This window comes from Rattus norvegicus, chromosome 7, assembly GCF_021556685.1.
Source record: "Rattus norvegicus strain SHRSP/BbbUtx chromosome 7, alternate assembly SHRSP_T2T, whole genome shotgun sequence".
NCBI classification, from domain to species: Eukaryota; Metazoa; Chordata; class Mammalia; order Rodentia; family Muridae; genus Rattus; species Rattus norvegicus.
In genome coordinates, this window is record NC_141540.1 from 14,324,219 (window position 1) to 14,339,467 (window position 15,249).

General features: G+C 56.4%; 1 protein-coding gene across 4 annotated transcripts; it reads left to right on the forward strand.

Annotated features, from left to right (window-relative positions):
* Positions 1 to 562: 562 nt before the first annotated feature.
* Positions 563 to 14,760, forward strand: Btbd2 (BTB domain containing 2). 4 transcript variants are annotated; one of them, XM_087558588.1, is made up of 9 exons: positions 563 to 1,295; positions 9,105 to 9,224; positions 9,903 to 10,059; positions 11,059 to 11,164; positions 11,941 to 12,138; positions 12,630 to 12,840; positions 13,033 to 13,120; positions 13,391 to 13,537; positions 13,641 to 14,760. In XM_087558588.1, exons 1-9 carry the CDS (start codon positions 961 to 963, stop codon positions 13,800 to 13,802), a joined length of 1,524 nt encoding a protein of 507 aa, XP_087414714.1. In that variant the 5' UTR covers positions 563 to 960; the 3' UTR covers positions 13,803 to 14,760. The 4 variants fall into 4 exon arrangements, with proteins under 4 accessions (XP_087414714.1, XP_087414713.1, NP_001413836.1 ...); XM_087558587.1 differs by having other exon boundaries at positions 996 to 1,360; NM_001426907.1 differs by having other exon boundaries at positions 996 to 1,360; positions 12,648 to 12,840.
* Positions 14,761 to 15,249: the final 489 nt, after the last annotated feature.

Here is a 15,249-nt window from a genome sequence, read left to right on the forward strand (position 1 = left end):
CCGTCATACCAGGACCCTTCCTCTCAAGTCCAGCTCTCTGCTGTGCGGTCCCCTCCTCCTCCCTGCCTTCTCTCCTTCAGTCCTCCCACCGGTTACTTCCTGCTCTCCCCTCCCTCCTCTGTCCGCCCCTCTCCACCTGTCCACTACTCCTAGGCCCTTCCCCTTCCTCCCTTTTCTCTTGACTTTCCTCTGGCTTCTTTCCCGGGTTCCACCCCTCTTCCTGATCCTTCCTCTCACCTGTGCTCGGCTCCCTCCTCCCACTCCTCCCCCATCTCCCATTTCTTCTCCCCAGGCTCCACTACTCTGGAAGCCCTGCCCCTCATCATGCTAGCTCTAGCCCTCCTCCCTCTGCTCCCCACTCCCTCTTTCCCTCCCCTCCCCCTCCTGTCGTTCCGTGCTTCTCTCCTCTGTCTGCCCTTTACCTCTCCTTGCTTCCCCTGGCTCTCTTCATCCTCCCCCTCCTGCCCTTGCTCCAATTCAGGGAGGGCCTAGGCCTCCATGGCCCCGACTACCTCCTCTAGCTCCTGTCTCTGTGCCTCGCCGTCACCACATCCTTCTCTTTCCTCCCATCCAATCCCTCCCGTTGCCCTCCTCTCGGTCCCAGTATCCATTTCTCCCTCCCATTTCCCTCCTTCCCTTTTCTCTCTCCCCCCCTCTTTCTTGTCTCACCAATCCTGTGCCTAGCCCTGCCACGCCCATCCTCCCTTCCTTCCTCTTCATGTTCACAATCGCTTCTCCCTCATCCTCTCCTCCTCTCCCCTCCCTCCCCATCTCTGCTTCCTATCTATCATCTTCCCCTGGTTCCTCTGCACGCCCCTCCGCCCCCTAGCCTTGCCCTTTCTCCCTCCCTTCTGTCCGCCCAGCGCCTCCTCCCTCTTTGTCTCCTCCCCTCGCTCCGCTCAGGTCCTGTCTCTCTTTAGCCCCGCCCCTCCCATCCTCCTCTTGGATGCCCCGCCCCCGATGACCACGCCTTCCGTGGCCCCGCCCCGCGCAGCAGCGACAAGATGGCGGCCGGCGGCAGCGGGCGCGCGTCTTGCCCGCCGGGGGTCGGGCCGGGCGCGGGCGGCCTGGGGCCAAGCGCCAACGCGGCCGCGGCCCCCAGCAACGCCGCCGCCTGTGCCTCGGGGCCTCCGCCGCCCCCGTCCCCGCCGCCTGGGCCCGGGACTGACGCGCAGGCCGTGGGCGAGGAGCGCGACGACGCGGGCCCGGGCGCGCTGCTGCGCGAGCCCGTGTACAACTGGCAGGCCACCAAGCCCACGGTGCAGGAGCGCTTCGCCTTCCTCTTCAACAACGAGGTGCTGTGCGACGTGCACTTCCTGGTGGGCAAGGGGCTCAGCTCGCAGCGCGTCCCCGCGCACAGGTGGGCCGCCGGGACGCGCCCGGACCCTGCAACCCCAGACCCTGCATCCCCGGACCCTGAACCCCACCCGGACCCTGCACCCCAGGAACCAGCACCCTGGAACCCTGCACCCTACCCGGGACCGTGCATCACAGACCATGCACCCTTCCTGGACCTTGCACTCCAAACCTTGTAGCCCACTCACACCCTGCACCCCCCATTCTGTTCCCCACCCGAAGCCTGCACTTCACCTGGACCCTGGACCCTGGACCCCATAAGCCAATACCTTACCCGAGACCTTGAACTCTACCTAGGACTGTGCACCTCAGACCATGCACCCCACCCAGGCCCTGCATTGCAAACCCTGCAGTCAGACCTTGCACTCTATTTGACTCCTGCAACCCAACCCTAATCCCAAGAACCTGGACTGCACCCAGATTCTTTACTCCTAGATTCTGCACCCCAGACCTTACACTCTGGAACTCTGCACCCCAAGAACCTGTAATCCACCCAGGACCATGTACCTCAGACTCTACACCCTACCCAGACCTTTTACCATCCCTGAACTCTGAGTCTGGAACATCAGGTTTTTACCTTAGGATTCCTGACCACCCCCTCCCCCAACCTGAACCTGGTTCTCATATCCTCCTTCCCCTACCCTACTTCTTGAACATGGGAACCTCCCACCCCTGATGGTTCTATTGGCTCCAGCCTCCCTTGAACCTTGTTCTAGGGCCATTTTATTTTGTCCTCAGGTCCTGTTCCTGCTCCTCTCTATCCTCGGTCCTTTTTGGTCCCTGGATCCCCTAGTCACCCCAACATTCCTTGTTCTCCAGCTTATCGGGTTCTAGGGCACCCTCTTCATTCCCACTCATGACCCCTTAGGTCCCCTCCTTACCCCATCATCTCGAACCCTGCTTTCACACCATCTGACCTACTGTCCCTATCAGACACTCTTGCCTCTTGTTCTTCCAGTCCTGACTTTCCAGCCTGTCTGAGCCATCACCCCCAGACCTCACCATGGCCCCAGTGAATTGAGCTCTTTGGGAGTGGTCCAGGGTCTGGCACAGCCTCAGAAAGGATTGAGGCCTTCCAGAGTCCCTGTGCAAGCTGCAGTGAGATGTACTGCCTGCCGATGCAGTTCTTGACACATGGGCCCGATTCCATGTGGCAGTTCGTCTGGCTTGGTGGCAGACTGGGGAATGTGGAAGTGGGTGTGTGTAGACCCGGGAAGGAGAGAAGTGGTCTTTTGCTCTTAGGAGTGCTGGAGGGGCAGGGGTGAGGGGGCAGTGTAGACTTAGGACTCCCACCTAAGTGGGAGCCAGAAGCAGGCCAGAGCAAGAGGAAGGAGGGTGCTGTCGCCCCTGTCGAGCTTGTAGAGAGTGAGGCCTTGGCAGGTGCTATGGTGGGTAGCGGAGGACCTGGCTTCCAAGTGGATGAGGTTTCTTAGTGGTGCCATGGAGGGCTGCTGAGAGGTCGGTGATCTGACTTGTGGAAGGTACCAGAAAGACCCTTCAGGTCCTTCCTTCTTTATTTCAAATTCTCTGGGCCTCAGTTTCCCTACCTGGGAACTGGACTCATTTAGATAACCCTGTCTGGGACTGCTAGAATGTGTTGCCTTTATCCTGTACTTGTAACAGTCTCTTGTAGCTCAACACAGACGAGTCCAAAGGTTGCTGTGGGAAGGGACATGAGATCTTCTGCCAGAATTGGCATCCCTAGGCCTGGCTCCTACCCATGAACAACGTAGCTTAGGGTTGACGTCAGTGTAGCCTCCAGAAGCAATGTGTGTGGTGACCCAGGCCATGAACTCGGTTACTTCTTCACTGAGGCAGGAGGATTGCAAACTCCAGGTCAATCTGGGCAACCTAGGGAAATCCTGTCAGAAAAACTCAGGTGTGGTGGCACATGCCTTTAGTCCCAGCACTTGTGAGTTCAAAGCCAGCATGGCCAATAGCAAGTTCTAGAACAGCCAGGGCTACTTTTTTTTTTTTTTTTTTTTTTGGTTCTTTTTTTCGGAGCTGGGGACCGAACCCAGGGCCTTGCGCTTCCTAGGTAAGTGCTCTACCACTGAGCTAAATCCCCAGCCCCCAGCCAGGGCTACTTAATTAGACCCTGTCTCAAAAAGCAAACAAAGAAAGAAACGAAGAAAGATTAAAAAAAAGAAATACGGGGGTTGGGGATTTAGCTCAGTGGTAGAGCGCTCAAGGCCCTGGGTTTGGTCCCCAGCTCCGAAAAAAAGAAAAAAAAAAGAAAGAAAGAAAGAAAGAAAGAAAGAAAGAAAGAAAGAAATACAAGTAAATTGAAGTCAGAGGGCATGGCTTAGGATCCCCCAGTGAAGGGCTGGGAGTGCCAGTCCTGGTTCACTGCCCAGCACTGGAAAGTAAGATTGTTTAAGGAGGATGGAGACATGGACCGTGCTTACGAGGTTTTGCTGCTCTAGCAGAGGACCTTTGGATTCAACTTCCAGTGTCTGCATTGGTGTAGCTCTAGATCGCATAGTTCTGAAACCTCTGGTCCCTGAGGGCATTGTACTCACAGGCCCATAACTTAAAAGAACAACTCCTCTTGGGGCTGGAGAGATGGCTCTGGTTTAGAGCACTTCTGCTCTTCCGGAGGTCCTGAGTTTAATTCCCAACAACCACATGGTGGCTCACAAACATCTGTGTAATGAGGTCTGGGAGGACCTCCCAGCAGCTTCATGTGGCCTCTGCAGACCTGGGTTCCAGAACCTGGACTTTAGGACCCATGTCACACTGTGATTCTTCCCTTGTCCTGGGTCCTGCGGAAGAATCCAGGGCGGTGTGCGGGTAGACAGATACTCTACTGAGGCATACCCTGAGGCTCTGAATCCCTGAGGCTTCTGGCCACTGTGTGTGACCACAGAACCAGACAGAGCTACTGTAGTCAGTGCGATGACTCAGATTGAAGGCAGTACCTGCAGGGCTCCTGGCTGGGCCTCCATCAAGGTCACAAATGCCAAGGAGCAAGTCTTGGGAGTCTGTCTGCGCAGAGGGCTGCCAGGCCCCCTACTTTGGCTGGGTCCTGGCTGGGCACCTGGACTGACACTAGAGAAAAGCTCCGTGACACCTGAGGCCACTCAGAGAAGCAGTGTGACAAGCTGACTAGTGCATGCCTGTCACCAGCCTGTGGGAGGGAGCTGAGGCAGGAGGACCAGAGGTTCTGCTACTTAATGAGTTAGAGGCCAGCTTGGGCTATATGCGTCCCTGTCTACAAAACAAAGAAAAGAGGAATTGAGGAGACAGTTCCGTGGATAAAGTTTGCACTGATAGAAAAGGTGGACCAACAGCTAAGAAGACAGGGGATCCTTGGCACAACCTAGAGGTTCAGTGAGATCCTGTCTCAGTAGACACTTGTGATCCCGGTACTCACCTGGCCCGCAAATTAATTGAAAAGACCAGACATGAAGAGCTTTCAACTAGGGTTGATGTATCTCAGTGGTAGAGTACTCCTGGGTTCAAGCCCCGGTCTTAAAAAGAAAATGTTTTGACCAGCTATATAGTCTCCATAGCAACTGTTCGACTGGGCACAGACAGCAGGAGCTTCAATAAGCAGTTTTGTTCATGCAAAACAGTTTTGACAAGAACCAGGGCACGTGTGTGTGTGTGTGTGTGTGTGTGTGTGTGTGTGTGTGTGTGTGTGTGTGTGTGTCCATCCGTCCTTCCATCCATCCGTCTGTCCCCAGTGCATGTTCTAATGCTTTTGCTGCTGTTTGTTTTTAAGACAGACTGGCCTGGGACTCAGCAGTAGCTCCAGCAGTCCTATTGCAGTCCCCCAACCTGGTCCTCCCAAGAACTGAAATGACAGGCCTGCCCCTCCATGCCCTGCCCCTCTGGCAATCTCTGAGGAGGCTCCCACCCAGCCAGCCTTTTCCAAGGTAGCTGCAGTTTTCCACACCACCTTGCCACGTGGCTTCTGAAGCCATCTGGGTCCACTTGGGAACAGTGGGCAGAGCTTCTGCCTAGGTGCTTGTCTTTAGGGTGTGGAGTGCTTGTGTGGCTCCTCACAATGCCCCATTGGGTCCCTTCTGAAGCCATCAGCCTGGGCACCTCCTTGTGGGCAGATCCCCAGTTTTGCAGGCCATCCGGTTTTGGGACACATGATTTCCCTTTGTATGTCTCTCTGGTCCTGTCTGACCAGGCTGAGGTTGGACCCAGGGCCTTGTGTCTGCTAAGCTCTCATCCCACCCACCATAGTACCTTTGTATGTTTTTGTTTGTTTGTTTGTTTGTTTTTTTCTGGAGCTGGGGACTGAACCCAGGGCCTTGCGCTTGCTAGGCAAGCGCTCTACCACTGAGCCAAATCCCCAACCCCTTTGTTTGGTTTTGAGACTGGGTCTTGCTACAGCACCCAAGCTGACTCTAGCCACAATCCTCCTGCCTGGGCTGCTGGGGCCCGGGATGACAGACCCAGGCCTCCATGACTGGCTTAGTTATTGTAGTTTCTCAGTGGTTTGTTCTGTGCTGACCGAGAAACCACGTTCACTGTATTCTCTCAAACTTCCTTCATAGCTGGGCAAGTGGCACACACTTCTAATCCCAGAGCCCAGGAGACAGAGGCAGGTACCTCTCTGTGAGTTCCAGGCCAGCCTGGTCTACAGAGCAAGTTCCAGGCTAACCAGGGCTACACAGTGCAATTCTTTAAATTAAATAATATAAGCTGTTTTCGACACCTGTCCCTCTAGCATTCTGGAAGCCCTGTCAGGACAATCAAGGGTTTGAGTTTCGCCTGCGCTGCCTCAGTTCTGTCTTTTGAGACAGGATTTTGCTGTGCAGACCAGCCTGGGTACAGCACTGAGAAATGAGTCTGCTTTTCCTTCAAGTGCTGGGGGTAAAGGTGTGGCCCCCACTCCTTTCCCATTCATGGCTTTTGACGAGTGTGATAGGGATCCGAGTGCATACCCTCTCCCTGGAGCTCGCCAGGGTCAGGCTGTTTGTCTCCGTGCACTTGTGGCATCGGAGGCTCCACACTGGGAACTGGGCTGCGTGCCTGGAGCTCTCCTTTCACAGGCCACTTCTGTAAGACTCCTGGCCTTCAGGCTTGTCATCCCAACACTCTTGGGGGCTGAGGCAGGAGGATCTCCAGTTCAAGGGCAGCCCAGATTACATGGTTAGACCCCATCTGAAACAAACAACAACCGAAGATATATTCTAGCCAGGCAGTGGGTGCAGGCCTTTACTCCCAGCGCTCAGAAGGCAGAGGCAGGGGTTGGGGATTTAGCTCAGTGGTAGAGCGCTTGCCTAGCAAACGCAAGACCCTGGGTTCGGTCCGAAAAAAAGAAAAAGAAAAAAAAAAAAAAAAAAAAAGGCAGAGGCAGCAAGGTCTCTGTGAGCTCCAGGTTAACCTGGTCTCCACAGGTTAACTGCTGCACAGAGAAACCCTGACTCAAAAACAAGAACAAAAGATTTAATTTAATTGTGTGTTTGTGTGCATATGTGTCTTTCTGTGTGTATATCTGTTCAGGCCTGTGCTCATGTTGTGGGTATGTGTTCATACATGTGTTCATGTGTGTGTTCATGTGTGCACTTGCCTGTAGAACTTAGGCATTGGGTCCCCGGAGCCAGCTGTGAGCTGCACTGGGCTCTTTGCAAAAGAGTGTGTGGTCTTAACCATTGAACCATCTGTCTAGTGCCCGTTCATCACTTCAATTTGACTTGAGCATGGCTCACTGAGGCCAAGGCCACTGGCACCCTGCAGGCCGCACCACTGCCCAGCACTTGCCATCTGCCCAAGGCTAACTCCCGAGTCCTCCCCATGTCTGGTTCCCCCAGTCTGAGCTATGTGAGTAGCAGTTTGGTGCTCCATTGTGTAGGTGGAGCATACCGTGTCTGTCCATACTTGATACATGGTGATTGGCATGTATACGTGTGTGCGTGTCCCTTACAAAGAGCTGCAGAGGCCGCAGTGGACAAGGTAAAAGCTGGACACTAAAGTCTGAAGGCAGCTGGGGTGTCTGCAGGAGGGCAGAGGTGCTGACAAGCAGCGTGGCCTGGGCACCCCCTGGGATGGGCCCCACTTTGTTGCTGTGGAGCTCAGGAGGCCGGGCGTGAGCATCCCTACCAGGTGGTCATGGTCACACCAGTGCAGCTGCGTGCCTGAGTTCTGCTTTGGGCTTCTGCGTGGGGGCATGGAGGCTTCCTAACCAGAAAGGCTCAGGCAGAGTCTTTCCTGACTTACGCTGCGTGGGCCTGGGAGCAGTCAGGTTGCCCAGCCCCCACCCAGGGACTGGGATGAGGACAGGAGCTGGGAGGCTGGAGGGCCCTGGCTGAGCTGTGTCTTTCCACCATTGGGACCCTAGAGCCAAGACCCTCATCTAGGCAGCTACACTCTTTCCAAGGCTCCCAGGTGGGTCCTTTCTGTCTGTCTGTCCCAGCTCTGGTTTCTGATGCCCAAGAGCTTGTGGCTACACGATCCAGTGTCGGGCGCGGTTTGTCCTCAGCCAGCTCCGCTTTGATTTTGCAGTGAGGGTCATGAAATGTACAGGCATGCACATGCTACATGGGTGCTGTGCTGCTGAACCCACGCCACAGCCCTCACTGGGGGATTCTAGGCAGGGCTCCACCCCTAATCCATTAGTCTTCATTTTTTAGTTTTTGAGAAAAGGGTCTCATTGACTTGCTCGGGTTTCCCTGAACTGAATAACTGTGGTAATAGAGCACCTCCTGCCAGCTATCAGCTCTTTCTTTGTCTGTCTGTATGTCTGTCTGTGTTCCCTCCGGAAGGTCCCTGTCATGCAGTTAGACCCTGCTTCCTGGTGCACTTGGTTGCTACCTAGGGCGTGGTAGTGTCTGCCTGGTCTGATCCTGGCATCCAAGGTGAGAGTCAGCAGTGGCTGGACTCTCAGCAGGAGGAGCCTCCGACGAGGGTAGACTCTCCCCCACGGGATGGACCCTAGAGTCTGTGGAGGGTTGCAGGCCTTGTCCAGTTTGAGCAGTGGGCTCTGATATGACTCCTAGCTCTGCCTTACCCACGGTGCGTGGGTCTTTCTGCCTGGCTAGGGTGTCCAGCTGGAGAAGCTGCTCAGAGCCCCTCTGTCACTATGGGGACATCTGGGTGGGACACATCCCCACAGAGCAAGCTTATTCTGTGACCCAGCAGCCATTTCCACGTGCATGATAGGGTGCTGGGCTGGCTCTGTGGCCATTGTCTTCTCTTAGAGCATGAGCTGTGTCCTGAGCTAAGTCACTGAGGGTCTTGAGGCTGGCCACCATGCCATCCATTGTGCCACAGCTCATCCACTCTGCAGCAACTGGAATGGTCACTGCAGTCACATGACCCAGTTTCCTCTCATTCCCTCTCAGCATCACAGGCTCTCCTGCTCCCCAAGCCTTAGCAGCCTCCTTGAGCTGTGTGGCCTCTGACCCAGGCTGTCTACTCACATTCTGCTTCTCCATGTTGAGGGTCAGGTCCCTAAGCTTATTGTCAAGGCCTAGGGAAATGAGGGTGGGGAAGGGAGTGGGCGGGGAGAGGACATGAGTTCTGGGGGCGGGGTTGAATGCATAAGAGTGAGGAGGGGAGGGCTGAGGGAAGGCAGGAGGAGGGAGAGACACATAAAGGAATGTAGACTGCCTCTCATCCTGGCCCTTCTATAGCCTCCTCTTTCCAGTTCCCTCCTAGAAGGATCTCCCTCTACCAGGGTTGGCAGGAGTCTGTGCAGGCGGGTGTGACAGGGGACACTGGCTGGCCTGGGCTGGATGGAGGCCAGCAGCAGGACTAACGGACAGACACCCTCTCTTCTTACACAGGTTTGTGCTTGCTGTAGGCAGTGCTGTGTTTGACGCCATGTTCAATGGCGGGATGGCTACTACTTCCACTGAGATCGAGCTGCCCGACGTGGAGCCTGCTGCCTTCCTGGCGCTGCTCAAGTACGTGTCCAGGTGCTTCTGACCATGGGGGATAGTAGGGTGTGGAGAGCCAGACAGGCCCTGGGGACGCCTGAGGAGCCCACCCGGGGCAGCATGCTGCAACTTTCCTGGAGTGTGTAACTCACAACTTCTCGGAGTGTTTTCTGGGCTGGAGAGATGGTTCAGCACCCCAACCCTCTGGATGGTCAACTGGTTCCTAGGTCTGGCCAAGTCCAGTCCCAGAGGACCCGACACAGACATACTATTGTTTTTATATCTTTTAAAAGAAGGCTTTTAATTTTGTTAATGTTTTGAAATAGCCTGTATGCAAAACTGGCAAGTGTGCTTGTGTGCCACGCCTAGCCTGCAGCGCTGGGATGGAGCCAGTCCGTGCCCACCCAGCCCGCGGTCAGTGTGGTGCAGACAAACATATTGTCCCCAAGAGGCCCACCACCACGTGTGCTTTGCCCATGAGTGCCTAAGGTCGGCCACGGGGCCATGGGCTGTGAGCTGCAGCTAGCTCAGGCATGTGTTAGCCTAGGATGGCCTGTGCATAGCTACCTCAGGTGACAGCCCCAGGCCAGGAGACAATGGCAGACACCAATTCCAGGAGGGTCCTGAGCAGTGTGACTCGAACCTGTGGTGCCTGGCCAGGAGGAGCGGCTGTGGGTTCACACCGCCAGTCCGTGTCTCCTGCAGGTTCCTGTACTCAGACGAAGTGCAGATCGGGCCCGAGACAGTGATGACCACACTGTACACTGCCAAGAAGTATGCGGTGCCCGCGCTCGAGGCTCACTGTGTGGAGTTCCTGAAGAAGCACCTGCGGGCTGACAATGCCTTCATGTTGCTCACACAGGTGGGTGTGGTCCTTAGGGCCCAGCAGCTCCCGCACTCCAGGGTGACGCCCTGCATGTGGTGTACATGTGGCGCATGTGTGCCTGTGTGGCCACGCTGAGGCCGGGCTGCCTCCTGTCTTGCCACGGGCCACTTGTCCTCTTTCTTTTTTTTCATTCTTTTTTCGTTTTTGTTGGTTTGGTTTTGGAGATGGGGTCTGTCTCACTATGTAGCCCCAGAACTCACTACGTAGGCCCGACTAGCCTGACCTCACAGCTCCCCCTGCCTCTGCCTCCCCAGGGCTGAGATTAAAGGTGTGCACTGCCACTGCACTGCTCTCACACTTTGGGCCTCTGCTTTAATTTTTCACTGTGTGTGTGTGTGTGTGTGTGTGTGTGTGTGTGTGTGTGTGTGTCCCCAGAAGACCCTGGCCTCCTCTCATGCTGGAGTTCCCGGGGGCTGTGGGCCACCAGGCTACATGCTGGGATTTAAGTCAGTGTTGATCCTCTGCGCTGACCTCTCAGCCCTCCACCTGGGCCTGGAGGGTAGAGTAGGCTAGCCCATAGTTACTACTCTGTGTATGAGCGTCGGTGTGGCTCAGACCCATGTGGCATTTTGTATGAAATCAGTTCTGTCTCTACCATTGGAGCCCTCAAGATGGAGCTCAGGCTTGGTGTCCAGTACTGGACAGTGTGGTTGGCCCCACTCCCAGCTACTTGGTGTGTGCTGGACCTTTTGCTGAGCTGTGCCCTGGCTCTCCCAGAGCTTTGGTTCTGTGACTCTCATTTCTGATGTGTCACTCCTTTAGGGAATGGCCTCAGATCCCAGGCTTGGTGACAGCATTGTCACCTGCTGGGTGCTCACAGCCTTGTTTTGCAATTGTCTCCTGGTGCCCAGGCTGTCCTGAGCCCTCCATCCCCCTGCCTCAGCCTCCTCATGCTAGGGTGTCAGGACAGGCATGGCTCCACATTGGGCAGACTGCATTGCCTGTGTTGACAGTGCTGACCTCCCCTCTCTCTAGGCACGGCTCTTTGATGAGCCACAGCTGGCCAGCCTGTGCCTGGAGAGCATAGACAAGAACACGGCTGACGCCATTGCTGCCGAGGGCTTCACCGACATTGACCTGGGTGAGTGAGTTGGGCCAGTGGCTGTCAAGTGATGATTGCATGGGCTGGGGGTAAAGGGAGGGGCTTGGGTCAGGTTGGAGATTCTGATTCAAAGATGACAGGAAACCCACCTCCTGAGTGACGTGACATGGTGGACTAGGTGGCTCAGATGCAGTAGGACTGGGTATCGAGGCTTGGCCTGTGCTGAGGTCTGGGGTCACTGTGACTCCTGCCTAGGGAGACTGCCTGGCCTTCTATGGTGCCATCTGCAGATGCCGTAGAAGGGCCCTGTGGCTCTTGCTGATGGCTCTGTGGGCTAAATAGTTCCTGAGAAGATGCCGGGCTGTTGGAGGGCCAGAACAGAGTACACAGCTGCAGGAAGTTGGGGTGTGCACCTGTGATCCCAGTCCTCAGGAGGCTGAGGCAGGCGGATTGTTGTGAATTACAGACTTCCTAGGCTATAGTGAGACCCTTTCTCAAAAAGGAGGAGGGCTGGCACTCAGCCCTTGCTGGCCTGTTATCCCCATACTCAAGAGGTCGGGCTGAGGGCAGAGCTAGTCTCCCTACACAGTGATTTCAGGGCCAGTTTGAACTCCATCAGACTGGGTGGGAGGAAGGTAGGGAGTAAGAACAAAGGAGACAGTGCTTAGGGAGGGCCATGTGTCAATAAAACTTCATTGATAAACATGGACAGAGACCATAATTGCCGCGGCCTGGCTCTAAGGTAGGTCCGTGTGCAGCGTGTTGACACATGGCCCTTACAGGGCACCTGGGCTCACAGCCTCTCTCTACCGCAGACACACTGGTGGCAGTGCTGGAACGAGATACCCTGGGCATTCGTGAGGTTCGGCTCTTCAATGCGGTCGTGCGCTGGTCCGAGGCTGAGTGTCAACGGCAGCAACTCCAGGTGACACCAGAGAACAAGAGGAAGGTGCTGGGCAAGGCCCTGGGTCTCATCAGATTCCCCCTGATGACCATTGAGGAGTTTGCTGCAGGTAACAGACTTGAATGGCAGCCACTGCTCCCACAGCCTCTCCCACCCACGCCACCACTATACCCATACCTGTGAGCCTGTGACTCTGGGGTCTCCAGACATGGGGGTCACGTCTTATGAGCCACTCAGGATCCAGCTTTGGGCTGGATCTCAGCTGGTAGATGAGTTGCCTAGCATGTATGGGTTTGGGGTCTGCCATCTTCCTGGCCCTTAGAAAGGCTGCAGCTTGGTGACACACTGGCTGGGAAGCCACCCTCTCTGGCCTGGGAGCCTGTGTACAAGCTCTACCCAGTATGAAGCAAGGGTGTTCTACAGCAGGGCCCTAGAGGGACCCACACATGTGGGAGTCTGCCAGCCCAAAATGCCAGGCAGAAAGAAGAACATCATGGTGGGTCCCAGGAAGGAAGTACCCCTCAACTAGATCAGGTCCTGATAATGAGATACCCCACCTTGAGGCCAGATCCTGAGTCTGCCTTCCCTTCCTGCTGTCAGCCAGCCCTTTGCCCGCAGGCCCGGCACAGTCTGGCATCCTGGTGGACCGGGAGGTGGTCAGCCTCTTCCTACATTTTACTGTCAACCCCAAGCCTCGTGTTGAGTTCATCGACCGGCCCCGGTGCTGCCTGCGGGGCAAGGAGTGTAGCATTAACCGGTTCCAGCAAGTGGAGAGCCGCTGGGGCTACAGCGGCACCAGTGACCGCATCAGGTGAGACCTTGGCAGCTTGGCTGCGGAGATAGGTGGGAAAGGAGTGGTCAGCAGGGACTGGTGCGGGTAGGTGAAGCTTCGGTCCGTCTGTCCGGAATGGGCAGTGTACCCTCCCCACAGCTCCAGGCTGCTCCACGGCAGAGCCTCATGGGCTCAGGACATTGTCCCATCTGCTGCTCGATGCCTTCGCAGGTTCTCGGTCAACAAGCGCATCTTCGTGGTGGGCTTTGGGCTCTATGGATCCATCCACGGGCCGACTGACTACCAGGTGAACATCCAGGTAGGTCATTCGCCGGCCCCTTCCTGCCTCCCGGCCACGCCCACAGCCTCGTCCCGTGCCATCCCCTGCACACTGCACCCCCTAACTCCTACCCCCACAGGCAGCCAGAGCTCAGATGCACCTTGGTCCCACAAGTCCATCAGGTCCTCTTGACACGCCCCCGCCCCCTTGAGACCACGCCCCCGGGTGCCCAGGCCACACCCTTCTCAGGCCCTGCAGTCCCTGATTGCTCAGCTCAGACCCTGGCAGCTGAGCGGTCTCTGTCCCCAGATCATCCACACAGACAGCAACACAGTCCTTGGCCAGAACGACACGGGTTTCAGCTGCGACGGGTCTGCCAGCACCTTCCGTGTTATGTTCAAGGAGCCCGTGGAGGTCCTGCCCAATGTGAACTACACCGCCTGTGCCACGCTGAAGGTGGGGTCTGCACTGCACCCGAGGGCTTGTTCCCGGTCCCTGCAGGTTCTGCCCCTCTCTTGGGAGCAACCTGACCTCACTATGCCTCCCACCCCCGCTTCAGGGCCCGGACTCTCACTATGGCACCAAAGGTCTTCGCAAGGTGACCCACGAGTCCCCCACCACGGGGGCTAAGACCTGCTTCACCTTCTGTTACGCGGCTGGGAACAATAACGGCACGTCTGTGGAGGATGGGCAGATCCCCGAAATCATCTTCTACACCTAGGTCATCAACCCAGGTCACCCCGGCCAGCCACAGGCCTGCCACCCTCCCACCACTTCCCACACCATCACGGAAGGGGCTGCCTGTGGCCACAGTGACAAGTGGGACCGCCTGACCCAAAGCACTGGGGAGGCGCTTAGGCCATGGGCTGGGCCCGGTCGGTCGAGACAATCCCTCAGTCATGGGGGGCAGAGTGGGCCTGACTTGGATGGACAGCTGTCAGGCCCGAGCGAGCGTTGTGGGTCGCAGTCCCTGAAGCTCAGGGGCAGCAGGCCAGCTCCGAGCCCCGGTGCTGCCCCTCCCGCTCGGCTCGCTCTCCTCCGTTCTCTGCAACTGCACACTGCACACTGCAATGCATTCGAGCCCATGCTCAGCTGGAGCCTGCGCATGTGCGCGGGCCTCTCCTCCAGCCAGCAGTCTGGGTTCATGTTCCTTTCCGTCTCCGCTGCTCCCTGGGAGGGTCCCAGGTCCTGCTGCCCCCCTGAAACCCTGGCCTCCCGGGCATGTACACAGAGTCTCTAGGAGGTCTGCCCCAGGGTGGTAACATGTGCGCCATGGTTCCTACTTCTCATAGCAGCGCCAGTGCCAGGCCAGCACTGCCCACCTAAGGTGGACGGGCGCCTTACTATTGTGCCCGCAGAGCTCAGCCTTGCCCTGCAGGGTCTGAGCAGGTCAGGCCCATCAAGATGCACTGGGCACCCAGGTGGCCTGATGTGGCACCCAGGGGTACACAGAACACCCCTGTACATATCACGGCCCTGGCCCTCTAGGCTACTACATACCCTGTCCAGTGCTGTCCCAGAAGGCGCAGTCTCCAGTTTGGGGTTCCACTTCCTCATGTATCCATACCAGTGACCTCCTGCCCAGGACCCATGCCCATCCCAAAGCCATGGGAGCTGTGCCCTCCACTGTGTCCCCAAATGATTTTTTTTTTAAAATAAAGGAAAACATCTGTCTTGAACCACTGAGTGCCATATCCTCTGTTATGTGGCTGGAAGTGGGAGCTTCAGCCACCCATGCTGTTCCTTGAGGATGCTGTCAGCCACAGTACCCCAAAGGGACAAAACAGCAGGCAGCCAGGCTGGCTACCAGCGCGGGCCAAGGTCCTGAGTTGTGAACTGCCATCTCAGTCCCTAGGAGCAGAGGCTGGAGGACTGGAATTCAGGGCTAGCCTAGGGTACATGACTCCTGGCTAGTACATGACATGAGCTAAAGAGATGGTTCAGTGATTAAGGGTGCCTGCTGCTCCCGCTCCCGCTGCTCCTGCAGAGGACCGTGTTGCTGGTACCCGTGCTGGGTGCCTCAGAACACACATGCACACTCAACAATTTAAGATAAAAACAGAACTTTGCTTTTTGAGGCTGGGTTCTCTGTGCAGTCCTGACTATCCTGGAATTCACTCTGTAGACCAGGCTGGCCTCAATTCAAACCAAACCAAACCCCAACTGTA